The sequence below is a fragment of the Melopsittacus undulatus genome, chromosome 6, assembly GCF_012275295.1.
Source record: "Melopsittacus undulatus isolate bMelUnd1 chromosome 6, bMelUnd1.mat.Z, whole genome shotgun sequence".
Lineage (NCBI taxonomy): Eukaryota > Metazoa > Chordata > Aves > Psittaciformes > Psittaculidae > Melopsittacus > Melopsittacus undulatus.
Window position 1 is genome coordinate 42,018,988 of NC_047532.1, and position 23,363 is coordinate 42,042,350.

Here is a 23,363-nt window from a genome sequence, read left to right on the forward strand (position 1 = left end):
GGTCACCCTCACAGCCCACAGACACACAGTTTCCTGCCTTGAAAATAACCACCTTGACTTTGGTTCCAACATTTCTTCAGGAACTCTGAAGTCTCCCGTTTTGTTTCACTGACCTCTGCTAAGTGAAAACTCAAATTGGAAATGCTGCACATCAGAAAATAAAATTATTTTCTCATGGTCCCATGGAAAAAAAAAATCACAGATATATTTCACTTTATTTATTTGTTCTTCATTTTGATAGCACATCTCAATCACACTTTCTAATTAGATCTTATAAGATCTTTCACCTGCACAGGGAAAAATAGCAAAAAAATGGTCATGCATGAGATATTAATGCATTCACACCAAGTATGTTGTACTTTCAGGTTCTGAACATCATAAATAAGAGAACATTGAAATAGCTATGTTTTTTTAACAACATCATTGTGGCAGATTATAGCAGCTTAAAAAGTTTAATGGAGATTAATCTACTTCTAATATTTTTATTTGAAAAGATTTTTAATAAAGTTTTGTAAGAGATTAAAAAAATAGAGGCCCAAACACTACAAAATAATATTGTAAAGAAAAAGCATTTCTTTTTAGTTTGAGGAGATTTAAACCCACAATGGCCTTTATGCTTTGGCTAGGGATGCAATTTTGGAATTACTTAGATGAAGGTTAGAAAACTCAACTTATCTGTAACTTTTATGCATCATGAAACATCCTTAAACAGGTTTGGGCTTTCAGAAACACTGGACACACATCCTCTAATAAGTCCTAAACTAGGGAGACAAAACTTCCATTTATTCCTGAGACTATTGGCCAAAATACTAAGGACCTGCTAATAGTTTCCAGATCTATGAAAGCAGGATACAAATGACTATAGGTTCTGTTATTTGAGTTTGGCAGTTTTTTTTATTTAAAAGCTTATATTTGAATGCTTTGATGGCCGTCAGAAACAAGGCAGTCTTGCAATGGGCAGATGAAGTCTAATTTTAGGAGAGGAAAACAAAGCTATCTACAAAAAGTAGCTAGTCATACTCACTGATTTAATGACAATAAGTAGAAATACTTATTGAGTATCTCCTTTTAGAAGGCTGACTTTTTATTACGCACAGGTGAAATATTGTTACAAGTACTTGGTCTGATCCTACAATGTGCAAAGTGCCCTAAACCGCTTTGTGAAATAACCAAGGAATGAAGGTTCTAGGTGCACGCAAGGAAGCACTTCAGGAAACAGGACTAAACACATGAACAAACTGAGCTGTTGGAACATGCATTACTCCTAATCTCTTGGTATCAGGCATCATCAGCTCTCTGTATGCATACCTGTGGCTCCAGCTGAGCTCTTGTCTGAGTTAGTGCTCAGTTTCTAGGAGCTTGCAGCAGCTCAGCTGGAAACAACTCTGAACTTTCAACTTCGGGCACCGAGACTTGTGCAAAGGAGAACAAAGCAAAGTAGGAGGAAAGCTGCATTTGGACTGCCTTCAAGGTTTACACTGAATTTTAATCAAGTGTCTTGTAAGTTATATACGAAAAGGTCTTCTTAGAGCTGAAACTCAGACCTTTTTTTATATGTTATAGGATCCACCACATATCTTTGCAGCTATCATGTATTTAAACCATATAACTAGATAAAAGTAGTCAAGATAAAAGTAGTTAAGATAAAGTAGTCAAGATATTCTGATGGAACTAGTTAATACTGTGACAGTGCATCCAAGTTGTGCTGAGATCCTGGATGTCATGTCAAGCTGGTGATGATTTAGTAAACATATTCAGTCCAGTTATATACTTACTACCATTTCTTGTGCCAAGACTTTAATGTGCTTCAGTGCATGAAGGAACTTTACAAACGACTCTATGAATATATATATTCCAGCTTTCCATTTCATTTCAGTTAAAAAAAAAAAAGCAGCAATTATATTATACCTTCATAGCAGATATTTATAACTTAGCTATAAACAAATACTGATCTAAAGCTTTGCAGAAAGCTGTCAGGCAAACTTAATTATTATAGAGTTTATAAGCAGATGAACCACTTTTTTTTCCAGTACTACATTTACTACTATCTTTTAATGACAGCAGGTAGATATAAATTACATCTTTTCTGAGTTTACTCTTAAGTGGGAAAGCAAGGAAGAAGCCTGTTGCTGCAACGAAGTGTAAGTATCTATTTTTCAATCTTTAAATCATGGTTTAAAGGCAAGTAAAGGGAGCTGTCCCCATACAGGAAAAAATGACAGATCAGTAATTTGTCTTTTGAATGGACTTAACTTCTTTTGCTGTCTGGTTTAAGCGTAAATTAAATCTACTGAAATTGTTTTTATGGAGGAAAGGAGGAAAAAGGGTTTAAATCTAGAGAAAAAGATTGAAGTCTTCTGCAGTATTAATTGGGTATCTTGACCAAAATTTATTCTGATTCAGATTGCCACTTGGCTGCTCTAATTGCACTAAGTCTTCGTAATGAGTTATGTGGAAGAAGAATCTGGGCCACTGTTTAAAAAAAACTTTGCCTTGACATCTCCCTGTAGACCTATGCTCAGAAATGAGTTTCAGCCTGCATGACTGAGTGTACATTGAGGCCTTGTCTCATTTTTCTTAATACATACAGCAACATTAACAACCCAGTATTTCTAGGAAGCAATGATTCAGCAAAGTAATTTTCTCATTTAATTTAAACACCAGTGCAAGTGGACTGTTCTGTGTATATTTTAAATAACAGAAGGCAGTTTGATCTACCAGTACCCTGGGTTTTTTTAAATGAACTTTTCAGAATCCTGCCATAAGAAACACTCTAATGAAATTGCTTTTGTCATGATCTGCCAACAGGCAGAAAGCCTCACCTTATGGTACTTTGATAGGAGCCAGGACAGAGATGGTGTAACGGCCTTGCAGCACCACCTGTCTTGGCGCAGGCTGCTCTGATAGCTACCAGAGAAAGATGGAAAGTCAAAAGCTACAGGAGCAGTTCAGTGCCTGCCAGTCACCGTCACATCCATGTGCTTCACCAAGGCCTGTGAATTCAGCTTCACAGCTCCTTTGTGAGGTATGAAAATACTACTCCTCCTCTTGCAGAAGAACAAAGTGTGGCATAAGGAGATTAAGTTGTTCTCCTGGAGTCCCACAGGAAGTCTGTAATAAAGCTGAGGATGAATTTAATCTGTTAGTTTAGTCATGGGCAGCTATTCTCTCCTCTTTACCTAGAAACACTGGGCTTTTGACAGAACACTTGTTTCTGCAATCAGCAAGCATCCTTGACAATCCATACTGTAATATGTAGTTTCACTTCCCTGTCCTGCTTGTCTGAATTTTACAGACTGGCTCAAACTGTAGACACTTGTGTACACTAGTGAGATCATCTCACCTGGTGTTCTGGGTCAGTCTTCAAGACAAAGTTTAGCTGCAGAGCTCAGATTTAAATCTTCTCTATAGATAAGAGCCCACTTCTATTTGCTTGCTTCCCTCCTTCAAAGAAGGATGAAATATAATAAACACTATGAGCACAAAAGAAAAGTCAATGAACAAAAACTTCTACTATTAATTACAAACATTAGTGCAAACCACACAGCAGATTATTTTTAGTAAGCACAGTATTTCTGTAAGGAGGTCATACAGCTGAGGCTTTAAACACAGATCAAGTCACATTCTTTAGCCAAATAAATAGGCAGCTTTGAAGCTCACTCACATGAGCAATCTGGACTTTGCTGATAGAATATTTTATCGTATGTTGTATCGTGTGCATTTGTATGTGTGCTATAATCCTTTCACTGAAAATATATTAGTCCTGTGCTTTTATAAAACATAAATAACTAAAAGGCAATAAAGACTAAATTCCAAAGCTGAATTGCATGTTTGGCTAAAAGACTTGTCTAGCATCATCCTAACTGCCCAGAAGAGCTTTTTAAAAAGAATTTAAACTAGCCATTTGTCTACGTGCCTAAAACCCAACACCTAAATCCCTGCTTGACATTCAGATGCATGGCTCTGCTGAAAGGTGAGGCTCATTCTTTCTTTGACATCAGATGCTCCACACTGTGGAAATTAGCTCCCATTTTTACATATTCAGATGCAGATGTTTGGCTTTATATCATGTCATTTGTAAAATGGCGCCTTTGCGCCTAGTTAGGGGTGAAAGCTTGAAAGTTGCAGCCAGTTAAGAATGCTACAGGAATGCCATCTCTCTGCTCAACATTTTTTTGTTTGGCAATAGACATCTGAAAGAAGGTGAAAAAATCCCAAGTTTGAAAAAGTATTTCTCAAACTACTTTGCTGAGTAAGGCCAAATGAGCTAGCAAATGCTGTAGTTAGTGGTCTGTACCCCCAGCAGCTGCAGCTGAACGATGGAGTCGGAATTTGGGAAAGTGCACTTATTAATCATTTGCTCTTTTGCAGGGACACCAGAGTTGTGCACCCTGTGTCTTCTACAGAGATGCTGTCTTCAGAGATTTTCATCCAGCCATCTTATATAGCTGTTCCTGGTCTGAATGCCTGCAGAGAAATCAGTAGGCCAAATGGTGAATATCATACAGCCATGAAAGCAGTCATCAAAGTGATCGAGTGTGACTTCCACGCCGGCATTCTCCAAGCGCTTGGCGTACATCACCCCATCATCTCGCAGGACATCATTCTCGCAGGTCAGGACATAAGTCTTTGGCTGCAGCTGCAGAGTTTCATTGTCTGCAAGGAGTGGGGCTGCTCGTACATCAAGCAGTGCCGGTATCTCCTGGATGATTTCAGCCTTGCCAGTGGTTTGTATTACAGGCTTGTAGTTCTTTTTGAATGACGAAGGCAATAATGATGTCCAGTTCAGGTGTCCTCTGAAGGAGAGAGCTTGGCTAACATCAAGAGCAGTGTGGTTGTTAATCAGCAGTGAGTGAGCCAAGTCATAGTTACCATTGAAATAATCTATCCAATAGTTGATCATGACATAACGAGGAAGAACAGGCATATTCATGTTCTGCTGATAAGAAGGTGTATTGAAGTCAAATGCCTGCAGGACTGGATAAATTAAAGCCTGCAGTTTCGGTCTGATGGCCAAATCCTCATCTTTGCTAAGCTGTGGGGAAAATACAGAATAGAATTGAGATTATAAACAAAACAAAAATTACAATTTCAATCTAGCACTTCATACAAGCAACAACTCCTTTGTCGGTTTTTAGGCTGAATTCTGCTCTTATGCAGATAATGTTGTTCTTCTGTCTGAAATACTAGCAGCCTGATCCTTTTCTTGTAAGGATGGTCCTTCAGGCAGATCTAGTATCCCATCTCCAGTAGAAATCAGTGGTACAAGTTTATTGAAGGATATAAGAAATAAAATTTAAAAAAAAGCATAAAGTGGCAATTTTCTAACAGTGTCCAGTTTAGCAACTGGCAACTGAAAGACTTCCTGAATCAAAGGAACTATGAATTTATCTAACTGGGTTTTTTTCAGCGTATTTATCTAATTGTTTTTTTTCAGCATATGCAAATTGTTGGCATCTGCAATTTCTCTAGCGAAGGTTCACTATGTGCAGAAGTACCTCTTTGTGTTTGTCTTGAACCTGCCATCTGCATTTGATTTGAGCCTATCACTTATACATTTGGTGCCCCCCAATTCTTCTACTAGAAGAATCAGCAAACACTTATTTTGCTTCATCTTCTACACAAGCTACACAGCTCTCTATTGTATCTCACTCTGCTTAAAAAGAATTATGCATCAGGAAAACAAATCAGGAATGTTTTTTTCCAAAACACGGTACTATTACGTTATCAGTCCTCAATATCAAAAATTTTAGTGTAATTGTCGCTTATTAATTTTTTTCATCCTAATTCATTATTGCAAAGTTTGTCAATTAGTTGTCTGGACATGGTATGACTTTCTTATCACCAGTGGTTATGGCAATATGAAAAAAGCTAATAATAATGCTTCACTCAACCATGAAAAGTATTATTGCTCACCCCAGACTGCCTTTAAAATCTTTACTAGATTAAATTCAGATTACATTTAAACTGCAGATACCCCCAAAAAAATTCTTTAAAATTGCGAAATGCTACAGGAAGACAATTTAACAGCAGAAGTAAGCTTCACGCCTTGTATTTTTTGCTCCTTTATTTGTATTTGAATGAAATAAAGACGTATTTTCAGAATCAAGCACCTAAAACTAGGAAGCTAAATTGATAAACTGCACATGTACCTAATTACCTGCTTAGAAAAATAAAGAATCCACCAGCAAGAAGGGTAAAGAAAGTAATTTTAGCTACTTGCTCTTAAAATCTGGCTAATAACAAGTCATCACTGTTGCAAGCTGTGTGATTCATATTGTGATGGACTAATTTTTCTTCTATAAAGTGACTAGATACTGGCTTTCTACCATTCTGTCTTAAGGGTTGGCACATCACGTTAAAGAATCTATCAAACCTATATGCATCACTGAATTAGGGATTGTCTTAGTGTAATGTAAAACAGACACTGGAAGTTACCTGCTGACACACAGCAGCTGCCAAATTTCCTCCTGCACTATCGCCAGAAATTGCAATTCGACTTGGGTCAACTGAATACTCAGCTAAGACATCAGGCTGCAAAAAGTGCTTAGTAGCACGAAGAGCATCATAAAATTGCTCGGGAAAGCACACCTCTGGTACAAGCCGGTACCTAGAAAAGAAAAGAGATGACAGACACTTACTACTGTCAATGTACCTCTCTTTCAGGATTAATAGGCAGTATCAGATATTCCTAAATGACAAATAACTATTTAATTAGGGTAAATACTATGGGAAAAATATGAGGTGTGTAATACTTATGTAAGACTTAATCTTACAATTAATGCGGTAATTATGAAAGAATAGTATGAACCTACTAGATATGAATAATCCCAAGATACTATAAAGCTGTGCAGCACTTTCCTAGGATTTTCCAATAGAGGATTTAATCATACAGTATAAAAATTAATGACTATTTAAAAACACCCTTGGCAAGTGAGTCATTACAATCAGCCTGGTATTGATCCACATCCCCACCTTAACCAGTAAGAGGGAGAGCAAGTCACCTACATGCAACAGATTCTGCTGAGCCAAACACCTAAACAGTTCTGTTTCCTGATTTTTTGCCTATAGGCAGGAGAGAATGAACCTTGCTATACCTCTGTGCCATGAAATAAACAATAGCCAAGAAGTGAGGCCTTATTAATTTGCTCCAATGCCATATGTTCAATAATTCCTCTACATTATCAATGAGAGGAGCAGAAATATACCCACTGCACAGGTGGAGAGACTGCACAAAGAGAGCAGTCTGCCCCCAAACAGCCAGTATCAGAATCCCATTCATTAGATTTTCTCAGTTTCTAAATTCTAGTGCAGGAGAAGTCTGTTCATATTTACTGAATAATTTGTCATGTAAGAGCTGTTACTAGGCCTTATGGTACAAAGCATGCCTTCTGTTTCTTGCTTCTCAAACAACAGATTTTACATATTCCCAGTAGAGCTGAGTGAAATGAGCAAAACGAAATTCAGTTTTCTGATTCAAAATGTTTCCTCTAGAATGTAAGCTAAAAAAAAAGCTTCATATCTGAATAAATTTTAAACTTGAGTTGCAAGTTTTAAACTCCAAATCCAAATCCAAATTCAGAAAGCAATCTATATACTCCGTATCTAGGAATACGACTGTCCTTTGGGAACTCTTCGCAAAACTGCATATCATAGACTGTGCATAGATCATGAAAGGAAGACATGCAATTAAACCAGTAAGAAACCTAATTAGACTTCACTGATTGAATACAAACGCCTGGATTGACGAATACAATTGCTAAGGGAAAGAGGTAAACAATAACTCAGAGAAACAGGTAGAATTATACCACAGGTAGAACTATACCACCATAAACTAGAAAAGGAATGAAAAGGATTTTTTCAATACTGCAATTGCTGTTTGTCTGCAATAACCAACAGCTGCTTTTTTTAGTTTTCATTGTTTCCTCTAATAAAAAAATAATTAAAGAAAAAGCGGTGGCCCTTTAAAGTACACTATCATAAGTATTAAATGAGTAACATCAACTCCCTATAATTAACTTGCAATTAGATCACAGAGCTTGGTATGTAAACAACTGCAGGTGGGAAATTTGAGTAGTCATATCAAGTGACTGGGTTTGTAAAATCAAAAATTGAAGTTGACAATAAGGATGGGAAAAGTACCAGTCATGCTGGAGTCATCAAGGTAATGTATTTAGCTAGTTAAGGGGTTTGTTTACCTTGGAATTGTTCATCGTATTTAAAAAGCAGCCCTGCTTCTCTGTTGTCTGGCACCCTGGCAATCCTTTGCTCTTCAGTGGAGTACAAGGCTTAAGTGAGAGGACTGAACAGTGGGAGATGGAGAGAGCAGCAGGAAACTGCCAGACTCCACAGTGTGTTCTGGTTAATGAGCAGGGTAAAATGATTTGATAATTTTTATGTTGCAGATCCTTGCATAGTATGTTTTAGAAACTGTGCTTTACAGAAAAGACTTGAGGTAGACTTAGTACATTTATTTTCATATAACATATATATACATTATTTTAAATATATATTAAACCTATATCTTGTGAGAGTGGCAAATGAGGATCAGAAAAGTCCCTCTTGCCACACAAGGAGGCACAGCAATATGGTTCAACTTTCCTTCAGGTATATATCATGTCCAAATGTGTTTGGGTTTTTTGATTGCTTTTCGAGTTCAAAAGTATTTACATAATCAAAACTTGACACCTGAGTGATCTCAAGTTTAATCTCCTTAAATGTAGATACAATTGCAATATGCACTGGCATTTGCATTTTAATATTTGTCCAAATGAATTCAATGCTACTATATTTTCCCATATTTCTGCCTTTTAAATGACCTCTGAAATAATTAGAAACCCAAATGAATTTCTGATACCATTCCAATTTGTTGTAATTTTAAAAGGATAAAAATATCAGACTGGTATTGACAATTACTGTCCTAGTTAAAGCTCTATACACAAACCAACAATAAGGGAAAAGCTGAAAGAACTGTGTTATATATTTCTAGTACCTTAAAATTACTTGATCAGTTTTAGATTACTTACTCAACTGAGACGATGACAGCATTGAGAGACTCAGCCATGATTCTGCAGAGATTGTTATAAAGGCTTGTTCCTGGAATGAAAGGACAGTGTTAGGGACATACAAGTCCATTTGTATCAACAGTTGCAAAACTGTACATAAGCCTTCTCAGAAAATATAAAGACATCATAAAAATATAAGCAAAGTAAACGAGATCAGCTTGCAATAGATAAAGTGCCAAATACCTACTGTAGCAGAAGGAACATAATTCACACCTTGAGAAGTCCTGCAGTCTAATGCATCTCTTTCTTGGTGACTTGGGGGATGTAATTTCATCCACCTATCACAATTCTCTCATTTGGGCAAAATTTAAGGTACCTAGTGGCTTGGGGGCATTAGTATCCAAAGACAATTATCACTGCATGAGTCACCGCTTGGTGTTCATTTTATTATAGCACGCATTGCTTTGATTCAAATGAGTTGCCCTATTAATGTCAACTGAACTACTCATTTAAGGGAGGATTAATAATAGCTATCCTACTCATCAGTGGACTGACTTTTTTAATTGTATTCCTTTCCAGTTACTTAATTGTTAGTTCCTAGTAATATAAAATATATTAAGACACTAAATATTTTTCTAAGTAGCTAGTCTTAGAATTTAATATTTAGTTGTAATATTTGTGCCATTAATTTCTTCATCTTGGACTTGAGGATAGCATCTGACATAGCTGAGTTATAGTAATCTAAACAGAGTATGGTAATTTAATATAAACTTTTTGCACAACAAGTCATATGCACACTGTTACAGAACAAATGAGGTAGGCAGGGCACTAATAAACCTCCCTTAGTCAGGTCTAAGAAAACCCATCTCAAAGCACAATTCCTCTGTAGGAAGAGTTGCAAAATTTTTAACTGCTGTAGGTGAGGGTGTTGAGTCACTGGCACAGGTTGTCCAGAGAAACTGTGGCTGCCCCATCCCTGGAAGTGTTTGAGGCCAGGCTGGACATGGCTTTGAGCAACCCAGTCTAATGAACAATGCCCCTGCTCATTACAAGGGGGTTGGACTAGATGACCTTTGAAGGTCCCTTCCAACCCAAACTATTCCATGATTCTATAGGACCACAGAAAAAAGAGACTGGGATTTCCCAAGGCAGGTGAAGAAAAGATTTTAAAGTTATTTAAGGACCTAAATCTCACCTAAATCATGGTCTAAGTGACTCATACATACATAGTCCAAATGCAATCACTACAGTCTTTGTTTTGGGGCACTTCAGAAAAATCCATTAATGTTCTTTTTCTGTAGATGAAGCCATAGAATGCTTCAGGGCTGTATGGACTTCATGATGTCATGGGAGCAATGGGGAAGGAAAAAGGGGAAGACTCCTCTGGGCTCTGGATCTTGGAGCAGCCATGAGAACCATATGCCCTTTCTCCTCCTGTACGATGTGGAAGGATCAGTGGTTAGCTTATTGTTGTCTATAGCTATACCTTAGTTTCTCTGATCAAGTTTATGGTTTCCAAGTTAACTGGAGTAAACAGCATTAGTTACCAATTAATGTAATTTCTGCTAGTGGTGGTAATGGTCCCCTAAGGGAGGGGGCAGACCATGATCAGATCTGACCTCTACTGTTTCTCCATCACACTGCCTCTTGTCGGTGATCAGCAACATGTATTCCCAAGTCTGTGTTACTTAAGAGCTAAACACTAGCAATGCTGTTACACGCACTGTTGTTTAGCTCACTCTTCTGATAATTATTCTGCAAAAATGGGACAAAAACCTTACACACAGACTGGATCCTGATCACCAAGGACTAACTTTTGCATATGACCACAGAAAACAGGGGACTGGTCCAAACAGCCTATTCAGTCATCCCAGGAATTTAAACAATAAGCTCTTTTGTCCTCTCAGGATGTAACAAAATTAACCTTTCTGTCCTTTTACAGCTCATGTGCAAATAAGATAGGCATTTTTGCTGTGTGTTCACAGTATGTTTCCCCCCTCTCTCCTTAGAGCTGATCTACCAGAGTGGAGACAGTTACTACTGAATTCAGGTACGTCTTAGCAAAATTGTCATCCCTGGCAGGAAAAACAGCTTTTGGCTTCCCCTGCTAGGAGAAAACCAGATCAGAATCTTATTAATTACTGGCAGACACATACTTGCACTTGCCAAGGCCCAGCCTCCTCCATGGATGTAAATAACACTGCGCTTGAGCTTTTCATCTCGCTTTGCCGGGGGTTCAAACACTCTGACTTCCACACCGTCAAAAACAGCATCCGTGATGTTAATGTCTTCGGAGGAGACAGACTTCAGCTTGTCAAAGGTACAAATCAAGTAATTCAGAACTATCAAGTGATGGCTGAGTCTCAGATAGTGAATTAGGTGGCACTGAGGGCGGGAAAGAACAAAATTTCTGTTAGTTCAAAGCACATCATACAATACTGCATTGATGTTTAATGCAACTGTCTTCAAAGGGCAGATCCTATATGAAAATGGATATGAATTCTTTCAATGGAAAATAAATTATTATCAAAGACCTCTAATGCTGCTAAGACCATATTAAGAGAAAACCCTGTCCATAAATAAATCAAACTATGACTACTATGTGGCTCAAGAAAACTGAGAATGAGCACTCAGATCCTTGCCCTTGAAAGCCATCCTGAAAGGAGATGAACCTCACCAGCATGCTCCTCTTTGGGACTTGTGAAGCTACTCAGGCCAGTGCCAGCAGAGGGCAATACCAGACAGGCAAAGCTTTTGTGGTGGTAAGGTATAAAAAATGCAAAGTATTTCTCTTGTTCTACCCCAAAGTGTAAGTCTTTCCACTTTCAAATGAAGAAAGTTCTCAAGGATTACAAAGAAATTTGAAAACAGGGATGACCTGAAAGGAATATAACAGTTGTTTATTGCCTTGTCCTGTATTTACCTGCTGAATTAGGAAGGATCTGAAATACTATCCAAGAACCACATCAGGACAGTGATATTATAATGATTTCTCCCCCCACCTTCTCCCAGCAACTAAAGTGTGTTACAGTTTTGTAGGAGTAAAACACTGTGAAAATTAGCAATGATCTGATTTTATGTCCCCTGTTTGTAGAAGGAGATTTTATCCTCTTTGGCTATCCAGGATTTTAATTTTAATGTTTATCTTTTTAACTTTGCCCTGAATAGATTAAAAACCTGTTTCTCTCAGCAAACAGTACTGGAATCCAAGGCATTTCTCCAACCTTAATGGTCACAACTTGCTCCCTGCATATGACCTGCACACTATCTGTAGTGCATACCTGTTTCCATTCTCCACACAGTGCAGACAGGGTTGCAGAGTGAGCCAAAGGACTGTAGGGACTGTGATGCCCAGTGTAGCCATTAAAAAGCAAAAGTAAGTGGGGTCTTTTCCCTTTTGCAAAGTTAATCTCTGTCCTAGTGATGAAGGCTAGGAATAAGATAATCAGCTAAGCCTTTTGTACAACTTTCTAAGGCAAGGGATATGGGAGGTAAAATTAACACATATACCTAATGTACACCTGAAGGACCACCACTACCAAGGAAAACTGTCAAGTGTAACCTTTCATTTTACATACTGGTACTAATACTAGGAATACGAGGTGTACCGTTAGGTGTCATGATGCTTGTTCACACACAACTCCTTTACTGGTTTAACTCTGCTACTACCACTAGTTCAGTGCAGACCTGCTAGTATGAATTAAAGACACTGACACCTGAGAGAGCAGGGTCACCCAGGACCGGTCTAACTACATTCACATTGTGAAGAACCAGTAGTTGCCATAATTTAACCTGTACAAAAACTATGCAGAAACCAAGTCTGGTTCCTCATGACAGATGTGATTTTGCAAATTAGAGTTTCAGTCTCTTTCTGGTTTCTATTATCTACTCTCAAGGACAGCTATTTCATTTCCCTGATGGATTTCTTGCCTGTACTTCTACACTAATGTTTTTGCAGCCACTTGAAGTGCCAAGTTTCAGCTCCCCTTCCAGGAGCACCTGCTCTCAGTAAAGGAAGGGCTAATAGAGGCAAGCATGTACCTCTGGAAGAAAAGCAAGTTTTGAAGCATTCAGCAGCATCCATGCCAAAGAAGATCTGTCTCCTTACAGCCTACTAAGGAGCCTGATCCTTACAGGAAACGTTTAAATCTGTTATCATTAGTTTTAATGTAAAAAAAAAAAAACCCAAAAACCCAAAAAAAAAGGAATACTGTTTTTTAGTCAGGTGCTATATAGAAAAGGCCCTGCATAACCCCACTTCCACTGCAGGCTGCTGTAGGAAAAAGACAAGCTTTAATATTTTCCCCCCTGCTCCCCAATCTATGCCAAATACAATGGGCTGTTATGCAAGTGGGGAGAGAAATCCACTTCCAAAACAAGAATTTACAAAAATTACTTTTCTTGCTTTAGCTTGTGGTAATGTCACCCTGCTGAGATAGTTTGGTGGGAATCCAAATTTTAAAATGTTTGCTGCTTTTTGGATGGAGGATCATTTCTTTATACTGCAATGCTTTTCTCTGGGGGAAGAAACACAAAGTATCCACCCGGCAGGAAGAAATTGTGATTTCACAAGTCTGTTAGTGTCTCAATTTCAGATCATGCTTTTGTCCCACTGTTACTTAAAAATTCCCACAGGAAAACCTCGTTTGAGTTTGAAATCTGAAGAGCAATACATCTATTAATAATTCGGCAATCAATTTGTGCTGTCACTGATGCAATCAGCTGGAGACCTGACCCTCCCTGTGCCACAGTGCCACATGGAGGCTCCCAGGAAAGGTAACCACAGCAATTTTAGAAGTGCTGCCACGGAAAACATTTTGTAGATCTTTTTTTTAGCCCGACTGTGCTGCAAGAGATGTCCCATTTTGCTTTTCTCCCACTTTAGTTCACATTCTTTTTAGATGACATTACCACATATTCCCTGGAATCAGAAACGTTTTATTTGCAAAGCTAGTTAGTGTTGTTTACCAAGAAGTGTTTTGCTCTGTTCTTTAAACTGCAGAGCAGGTTATCACATGCTTTCATGCCTATCATCTGCAGGTTATCACATGCTTTCATGCCTATTTTTACCCTTCTATCCAAGGATCTGCTTGGAATCCAAGTCCTTCGTTTCCAAGGACCACTCTTTCCAAGAATCCAAAAGCCTGGAAGAGATACCTTCTAGAGCTAGGCAAAAAAGCAACTACCCTGATTTTTTGTTTTTGTTTTGCTAGGCATAGGTGTGTTTTTTTGCCAAGCATATGCCAGACACACTCTTTGTAAGTGTACCTATCTAATCAACCTTTTTGGATGTCATTTATAAGGCATCAGAATTGCCTTTTTTTGCTGGCAATGAGCTAGTCTTGTCCAAAGTTCTTACAAACAAAATTCCTTTTTTCTCTATAAATAAATATTTAAAATTGACATATAGTACCTTATCACTCTGCAATATAGCCACTGGCAGAAGAAGATGCATTTCATTATGAGGATGAACTATCATCTTCACTATGGGAGTGGTGAGGCACTTGCATAATTTGCTCATAAAAGCTGTGGCTGTCCCATCCATGGCAGTGTTCAAGGCCAGGTTGGACGGGGCTTTGAGCAACCTGGTGGAAGGTGTGCCTGCCCATAGCATGGGGGGTTAGAACCCTCTTCCAGGACTACATTGCCACCTGAAGGGCAGACCTGCCCACCTTGTTCACTGTGCTTCCCTGACACCTTTCTTGTCCTGGCATTAATGAACACAATACCTTAGGGCTTGACCTTGCTGCACCAGCTCAGTGTGAACCCAGCAAAACCAGAGAAATGATACCAAATTTCAGCCAGGTCACCATCTTACTGATAACCTAATGCAGGAAAGAGGGAGTGGGGAAAGGATGGGACAGGGCCTTCTGGAAGCAGTCCACAACTGGACTGCTTTAAATCCATGATAAAACTGTACCTGGTCATGTCATGTGAGCAATAATTGGTTTGATCTTTGCTGGTATTTGCAATTTTTACCACCCTTCTTGTGAGAACATGCAGGACTGTTGCAGAAATGGCATCCTAGGGTGCATTAGAAAGGGTGTGGTTAGCAGGGCAAGAGAGGTTCTCCTCCCCCTCTACTCTGCCTTGGTGAGGCTGCATCTGGAATATTGCATCCAGTTCTGGGCCCCTCAGTTCAAGAAGGACAGGGAATTGCTTGAAAGAGTCCAGCGCAGAGCCACAAAGATGATGGAGTAGAACACCTCTCTTATGAGGAGAAGCTGAGGGAGCTGAGTCTCTTTAGCTTGGAGGAGACTGAGGGGTGACCTCATCAGTGTTTACAAATATGTAAAGGGTGGGTGTCAGGATGATGGAGCTAGGTTTATTCAGTGATATCCAGTGATAGGACAAGGGGCAATGGGTGTAAACTGGAGCATAGGAGGTTCCACGTTAACATCAGGAAGAACTTCTTTACTGTGAGAGTGACAGAGCACTGGAACAGGTTGCCCAGGGAGGTTGTGGAGTCTCCTACATTGGAGATATTCAAGGCCCGCCTGGACCAGTTCCTGTGTGATGTATTCTAGGTTACCCTGCTCTTGCCAGGGGGTTGGACTAGATGATCTTTCGAGGTCCCTTCTGACCCTTGGGATTCTGTGATTCTGTGACTATCAAATATAGCATTTAAATATATCTGGGAATTGTGTGTGTGTGTATGTGTATGTGTGTGTAACGAAGATATAGTGACATTCTCTGGTGAACAGGGAGAGAAAACAGTGCTGTAATAATGTAAGTTAGTGAAAAGGGAGAGAAATCAAAAGGACAAGGGGGAAATTAAGAGACTACAGGAAAAAAAGTAAAGGCAAACTCACAGAAAAGAGGAGATAGTATAAAGATGAAAGCCCTGTGGACAATTAGCCCAGAACTACTGTGCCAGCCACAGGCACATCACTCGCTATGGGCCACAGCGGCAAGTTTTCCCAGGTAACAACTGGCTTCATGCATCTGTCTGAATAAACATTTTTGATTTCTGAACAGGTAACTCTGGGGAAATGTGGCTGGTGAACCTCACAGCATTGTGGGCTGGACTGACTAACAGGCTGACACACATGGAGAGAGCTCAGCTGCTGGGAAGTGAGGCAGGACTGGAAGGATGAGCATGAGGACCCCAGGAGAGGAAGGCTGGACAGGCTGGTGAGGCGGACGTGAGTATTTTGCTGGTGTTTGAGCCAGTTCAGCAAATAACACCTGTGGGCATAGTACAGTTAGCCCTAATGACAAACTATTGCTCATTTCCCATTGCAGCTTTTCATTCTGGGGCCATTGGCTCCCCGTGATCCATAGCTGCCTTGGCAGCAGTCTGATTTACACTGACACTGTAATGCTTCCCAGCTCTCCAACAAGTCAGGCAAAGAAAACACTACAGCCCCAACATCCTCCTGTTTTACCAGGACATCCCCATAGCAGGGGTTTTCAGGTAAGGACAACCCAGGGAACCCTTAAAGACTAAACTGTTCAAGACTGCCACTTTCTCCATGGTGTATTCTTTGGAGAGGGCTGCCAGATCTTGAAATATTTAACTGATGTAGGAGAATGTTTTCAATAAATGGAGAAAAGAGTCAGGGTTGTTGATAAAAAGCAGACAAAATACTGCTCTAGACAGCCAACATTACTTCATCTTTACTCGACAGTATCAGTCCCTAAACTGTTAGGATTTTTCTATTTGCTCCTCAGCTGGTAATTTCATGAAGAATTGTAAAGGCTCATTGCTATGATGCTTACCTCCCTCATGGACTTGTAACCCCATCAGTCATGTGTTCTGCATTAAAAAAAAATTACGTAAAGTTTTTCTATTGCTAATGTCTAACCCCTAACAGTACTCGGCACACTGGGATTCTTTGTCCTTGTATGACTTCCATAGCTGACATTGTCTTGCTCGTATCTCTGATCTTTGGCCATTAGATTATTGCAACAGGTCACATTCAGACAGCACACACAGGCAGTGAGCTTCTAAAGCCAAACTGAAAGCATCAGCTGCTTCCTCTGCTGCTTTCACAGCTGATCAGGCCCAAGGTCCTGCACTAAGCTTTCAGACCTTGTCAAGATCAGGAATTAAGCACACAGCTAAGGTTCCTTTTTCACATAACACTACTCAGGGATAAGCCAAATCTCACTCATGACTCAAATGAGTAATGGTGCCAGAACTGGGCAATTGAACTGTCTAAGACTAAACTTCCTAGCTTAAAAGATGCAGACACTATCCTCAGTTTTGGAATCACTTTGCAAAATGCATTCCAACATGCCAACTACAATATCTGTAGTCGATAACAGATCAGTGAAAAATAAACAGGATCATTTCCCCACTTAGCTGGGTACAGAACATTGTTTTGTGTGCATTTCAGGCAGTTTATCCTGTTTAAAGGTAGATGTCTATTTTATTTTACAGAACCATTTCTTAATGCAGGTGAATAATTGCCCAGTAAAGAGTATGTGGTTTTAACACTGCTATATAAAGACAAAAAGACAGTCCTCAAAGAGAAGTGCTCTTACTTTGGTGAATTTCCTTTAGAACTGAAAGCAAGACAACTGTTTTACAGTTTATTAATTAGAAGCAGAAACAAGATTGAATTTTAATGTAAGGTTTTGTGCATATACCTATTCACCCATGATGATCTGCTTTTATACTAGATAGAGACAAAAGTTATCTGTTACTGCAAAGAGGATTTCCAATGTGGTTCATTTTCTGCTCAGGTACCACTGCCTTGAGACTCACCTGCCACAACTAACAACTTGGTTTACTGTAAACCAAGTCCAAGGCCTGTTCTTGCATGCAAAAATATCAACTATTTACTTGACGGGCTACAACTAGGATTTACATCTGTCCAGAAGTCACATACTCTGAAATGAGAGATGTCAAAATGTTAGACCAAACTAATTACTGTTTTCTGTAATCCTGAATGTTGATGTCCCATGCCCTAGTTTTAATTCTGACAGCTAATGACAGAGAAGCATGAAGGAATGGCTGATGAGGACATACATGAGGATAGTTTTCTCCTCTGTGTATGGTAGCCTACCTTCTTCCATATTCGTCTATCTGATGGCCTCCATGCCAACCAATCTGTCCTTCAAAACCTCTGCTAACAGCTGTCCGAGTTAAAAAAAATCCCTTCTTCCTTGCCATGCACCAGAACAGTAAGTGTCATGACAGTAGGTGTTCAGAAATAACCTTTTTCAAAGGGCTTATTAAATAAACATACACTGTTCTCTTTACTGCAATAAGGAAGAGCAGTTAGAGGAAGAAGTGAAAAATGCCTGTATCAATCCTGCTGTTAACATCAGAATTATGAAATGTTGCTTTAGACACTTTTTGACAGACATCAAGTAAAACAAATAGCTATGGTTTAACCTATGGCTCAATCCTATTTTATGTAGTTGTCCAAATTTCAGTGAAGCCAAGTCTAACACACCTGTATAAATACGTACATAGGTAGTTTTTAATTTTTGATCTAAAACGGTATTATATCACACTTTTCTGTTAAAGTGTTACCATGTCCCATTCTGAGGCATGTGAGAGGGCCAAAACTGCTCTCATTCTCAGTGAAGCACTTTCACATCAATTCATTCATATTATTAAAGTCTGAGTTTCTCTGTTTTCAGACTGGGAAAGCACAGAACATTAAAGAGGGCACAGGAACAAGACCCTGAAAACCCAGCTCAGCTTCCACCTTCCCCATGGGAATTTTTGAGATTGGGCACTCCATCTCTTCCTATCTCTGTCCCCTCAGTTTAAGATTTGGATAACAATATTGGTCCCCTTCTGTAGTATGTTTTGAAACTTACTTACAGAAACTTCCCTATAAGCATTATGCATTTTTTTAACCATGTAATTATACTTGAACATTTGTGGAAGTGTCTCCTGCTGAGCCAGGACACTGAGTCAGTCCCAAGCTTGTAAAAAACATTTGTAGCTGACTAGGACAAAACTTTGTATGGAAATACAAACCTCTTATAATTAGGATGCTGAAAGCCAATGACAGCCTTATTATGTTTTATTGCTAGTGATTATTAGTGCACTGAGAAAACAAACACATTATCTCTATCCAAGAAATTGTCATGCTTAATAGTCTTCACAAATCTATTTCAAAATAAGCAAAAGACAATCAATTGTATTTGAAGCACATGAAGTTTGTTTCACGCTCTTGGAAAAAAAGGACTACAGTATGTTTCAGAGATTTTACAAACAGAAATGTACTTCTGCCTGCTATCAAACCTACAAAGGAAAGTAATAAATAGCAAGCTGAAAATATATACATAAGTGGGTGAAAGTTCAATGGTCACATTTAGGGAAATGTTAAACCATTTGGGCTTGCAATAGCTGTAGATGAAGAAAAGGGAAGCTGAGCTCTGCTAAAGGACATGGTTTAAGTCCTATACATAGACAAAAGTTGTCTAATAACAAAATACGTAAGCTTAACTTTTACAACCTTAGCTGCAGTTCACACAGTTCCTTCTTAATGGCAGTCATTTATTGCTGACTTTGTGCTGTCCTTCAGTGCTGTAAAGGCTTTTCAACACTTGGAAAGCACCTTCTCTTTCTGCAGACCAATTTCTGTTGTATGATTCAGGGCACCTAATGCCTCACTTCTATTATGCTTCTCTGTGTAAAACTCACTTGTTCCTTCATTTGGTATGTAAGCTACATTACAGAAACTGTTACTTGTTTGGTTCTATAGAATTATATATTTCTTAGGCCAGATACGTAAACAACCGAGAAATTGCCACTTTCCCCTAACAGAAACTTCCCCACCCCAGAATGCCAGAATAGATGTGGGCACCTCAGCCCTGCCTGCCAACTAGCTCCAACTGCCACCTGTCAGGCTTTGTTCTGCCAGATCCTCTTGGGATTATGAACTCTAGAATATCCCATAAGAGATACCAGCCTCCAAGCTAGAGGCACTTGAATTCATCTGATGATGCCAACATATCACATAAATAAACTGAATGTGTACATAAGCCAATGGCAATATACCTAGTCAGTCATATGATTCTTCTAAAGATAGCTCTCCTTCAGCTAGAGGTTATAGCCTTGATTTAGGTGTTCCTGGATGAGCTGTGACGGTAAGTTTTACAGACAGCATGCTTTGGGGGCATCATGCCTCTTCTATCCATACTTATCAATTAATTTGGTCAAGCTAAGTGCTTGCTATTCGGTTAGTTGAGTTAAAGACATGGACGAAGTGAAAGTCAAGACACAGATTTTACTGATGAATGAAACTGTTGTAGGCCATGTCTGCATAACTTTAATAGCAGACATATGGGAAAGTATGCAAGCAAACAGGCTTTATCCTGTACAAGCAAACAGGTTTAATTATTTCATCCTAAAGATAATGCTTTGATTCAGTGATTCATTTGGACCATGAGAAGATGAGAGGTCTTTCTAGTCCTGGAGTCTCTCTCCAACAGTGGCAACCAGAGAAGCTATTGAGGCAGAATATACAAGTCTAGACATTTCATGGTCCACTCTCCACATGCTTTCCAGCATCCACAATTATTGCATTAGGAACATAGAAGGCACATTCCCATCTAATCCTTTTGGTATCCATTTACAGGCCCTCTGTTCACTAGCTCAATCTTTTTTTAATATGCTGATGTTCTCCTCCACTCAGAGTACTGGGTTTTGTACATTTCATAACAAATTTAGTAAACTGAACTCCTGGTAAGAAATTAAAAAAACCTCAACAACTCAAACCAGCAAACAAACAAACAAACAAAAAACAACCCACCCCCCCAAACAAAAACAAACAAACAAACAAAACCCAAACAGAAAACAATTTTTCATGTACATAGTTCCTTACATCAGGCCTGACCTTCCTGATCAGTCCTTGTAAGAGATCTGACCGTTTTAGAACAAAATAAAGTTCACAGCTAAAGCCATTATTACAAAGTTTGTGATCTCTGCTCTGTTTCATCTAATCAGAAACACACTGGCAGAAAATAATGGAGCCCTCATGAAGCAGCAACTGTCTTGTGACAAAAATCAAGCATTCAGAGTTGTGTTCAGTAGTAAGATTCCAGATCAAGGCATTTTAAGATCTGAAAGAGCTTCCCTGTGCTTCACCACCCTCACAGTAAAGAACTTCTTCCTAATATCTAATCTAAATCTATCCTCTTTTAAGCTTAAAGCCATTCCCCCTTGTCCTATCCCCACATGCCCTTGTAAGTATTCCCTCTCCAGCTTTCTTGTAGACCCTCTTTAGGTACTGGAAGGCTGCTCTGAGGTCTTCCCGGCGCCTTCTCTGCTGAGGCAATGCACACGCTTGATGTTCTAACCAGGGCGAAACCACGAGCGGCATAGGGCGACCCTCCCCTGAGCTGCCCGCTTCCTTCAGCTCCGCAGACCGAGCAATACATCGAAATCCATTCCATGCTCTTAACACCCGTTAAAGCGTCAACCAGCCCCGGCTCCCGCCCGCCGCGGATGTCACCGATACTGGCGGCTCCCCCCTCCTCGGTTTCAACCCCAAGACGCTGCCCACAGCACGGCTCTCTTGCCGGGGCCCTCCCCGCCGCGGAGGACGCCGATCCCACTCTCCGATGCCCGAGGCGTGCTCCACCCGGGCTGACATCAAAATCCGCGGGCGCGGCCGCCGCTTCCAGCCACCTCCGGCACCGGAGCGAGAACCGAGCCCGCTGTATGGAGGGTGGGAGGCAGGGAGGGAGGGAGGGAGGGAAGGATATGTCTGTTCTTCCCTCCGGAGCCGCAACTGGGACCGTAGCGCTGGCGGGGCCGGTGCAGCTCTTACCGTCTGCTGCACTACCCGGAAAGTGGCATCCAGCAGCATCAGCTTCCAGGGATCCGACACGGTGCCGGGCAGTGGCAGGTACACGTAGTAGGCAGACAGGGCGGCCACCGCCGCCAGCAGCACCCAGGCGGTACGCATCGCGACCGCCGCCGCCTCGAAGCGGCTGCCCGCAGGGCGCGCACCGCCCCCGGGCCGGCCTCTCTCGGAGGAAGTCGCGGCGCTTCCGTCCCCGCCAGCTGTGTGCCAGCGGCGGGCAGCGGCCTGCTCGGCGACTCGCCTGGCAGCCCGCACAGCACCGCCCCTCTGCCCCGCCAGAGAGGCCGCTCCGCGCAGCTGGCTGCGCCGCCCGGCGAGCCACTGGGCAGCCACCGCCCCTGAGGCAGGCGCCGGGCGGCCCGGGGTCCACACGACTGCTCGAGGCTGCCCCCGTGCGGCCGGGGTCGCCCGGGGTAAGGACCTGGGCCTGGCGGCGCCGAGTTGCCGTCGCCCCGCCGGTCCACAAGAGGCTGCCCTGCCGCGGCCTGGGGTGAGTGGGCTCCTGCAGCATGCGCCGGGCCATTAGTGGCCACTCAAACCCGGAGTGTTCCACTCTGCCCCCCTCGCCCAGGCCCCGCGTCCTGTTGCCCACTTTCGACCTAAGCATCTCTGTGTGGTTCTGTGTGGCACACCGGACCGCTACGAGCTCGACCCATGAGCAAAATCCCCACCAGTGCCCATATTCACGGGTTGTAACATCAAGAGATGTCCAGTGGCAGCTCCTCACCAACAGAGAACAGGAACATCACTGTGCGGGAGCATCAGTGTCCGGGCAGAGTTTGCCCTTCTGCAGAGCCTAGAGGCTGTGAATGTGGGATGAAGGCTGTAAAAGGGATCAAGTCAACCCTGGGGAATTCCAGATCCAGTGTATTTCCAGGAGGAACTCGGTGACACCCTTATTTTAGCTGAAGAAATAGTTTCCCATTTAACACATCACAAAACAATTCCAAGAAGGAGATTTTTGTAACTTTATTCTGGGCTGGGAATTTATTTTTTATTTTTCTACCCTGGGTCAGTAACAGATTTTGGTTTAATATGGGAATATTTCTTGTACCTAAATTTTCTAAATAGGTCTTTTTCATCACCAACATACAGGAAATAGAAGCACTATAGAGCTCAGCCTTGACACAGAGGACTACTTAATGCTTAGTCACAGTCCTATCTTCAACAAAATAAAATATTCAAATAGCCAGGTTCACATGCATTATGAACCTAATGTGGAAAAAAGAATGAACAATATGACTTTAACAATAATGTTGCTTTAAAAAGTGACCTCATTATACTAAAAAGTCACATAGAAATGTAAATAGAGTCCTAGAAAGGCCAAGTTTCCTTTAAAAACTGATATGAAAAGGTAATAAAAGAAAAATATGTCTCTAAGAAGTAAAAGGTCAGCTTTTAAGCCAGCTTTACCAGAACTGAAGTAAAACCTCACTGATTCTAAAGGTCACAGTAGAAAGTTTCTGGAATTTGTGGGGAAATAAGACTTATGCATCTTTACCCTGTTTTCATAACAACAGCAGATGGAGATTCTGTAATTTTCAGTCAGTTTTGGGCAGACTATGATTGTGAAAGGGCA

The 23,363-nt window shown here is 40.7% G+C and overlaps 2 protein-coding genes across 2 annotated transcripts in view; one reads left to right on the top strand and one right to left on the bottom strand.

Moving 5' to 3' along the window:
* Positions 1-203: 203 nt before the first annotated feature.
* NCEH1 (neutral cholesterol ester hydrolase 1) lies at positions 204-21,996 on the bottom strand. The gene is made up of 5 exons (XM_031047064.2): positions 21,749-21,996; positions 11,162-11,390; positions 9,027-9,096; positions 6,439-6,610; positions 204-5,035 (listed from the first exon to the last, which is right to left on the bottom strand). The coding sequence occupies exons 1-5, from the start codon at positions 21,884-21,886 to the stop codon at positions 4,418-4,420; spliced, it is 1,227 nt and encodes a 408-aa protein (XP_030902924.2). The 5' UTR covers positions 21,887-21,996; the 3' UTR covers positions 204-4,417.
* ECT2 (epithelial cell transforming 2) overlaps positions 21,711-23,363 on the top strand; it is a 35,934-nt gene continuing 34,281 nt past the window's right edge. Inside the window, exon 1 of the mRNA XM_031047061.2 lies at positions 21,711-21,826. The gene's annotated coding sequence lies outside the window, so the exon portion shown is untranslated. The remainder of the gene's footprint in view (positions 21,827-23,363) is intronic.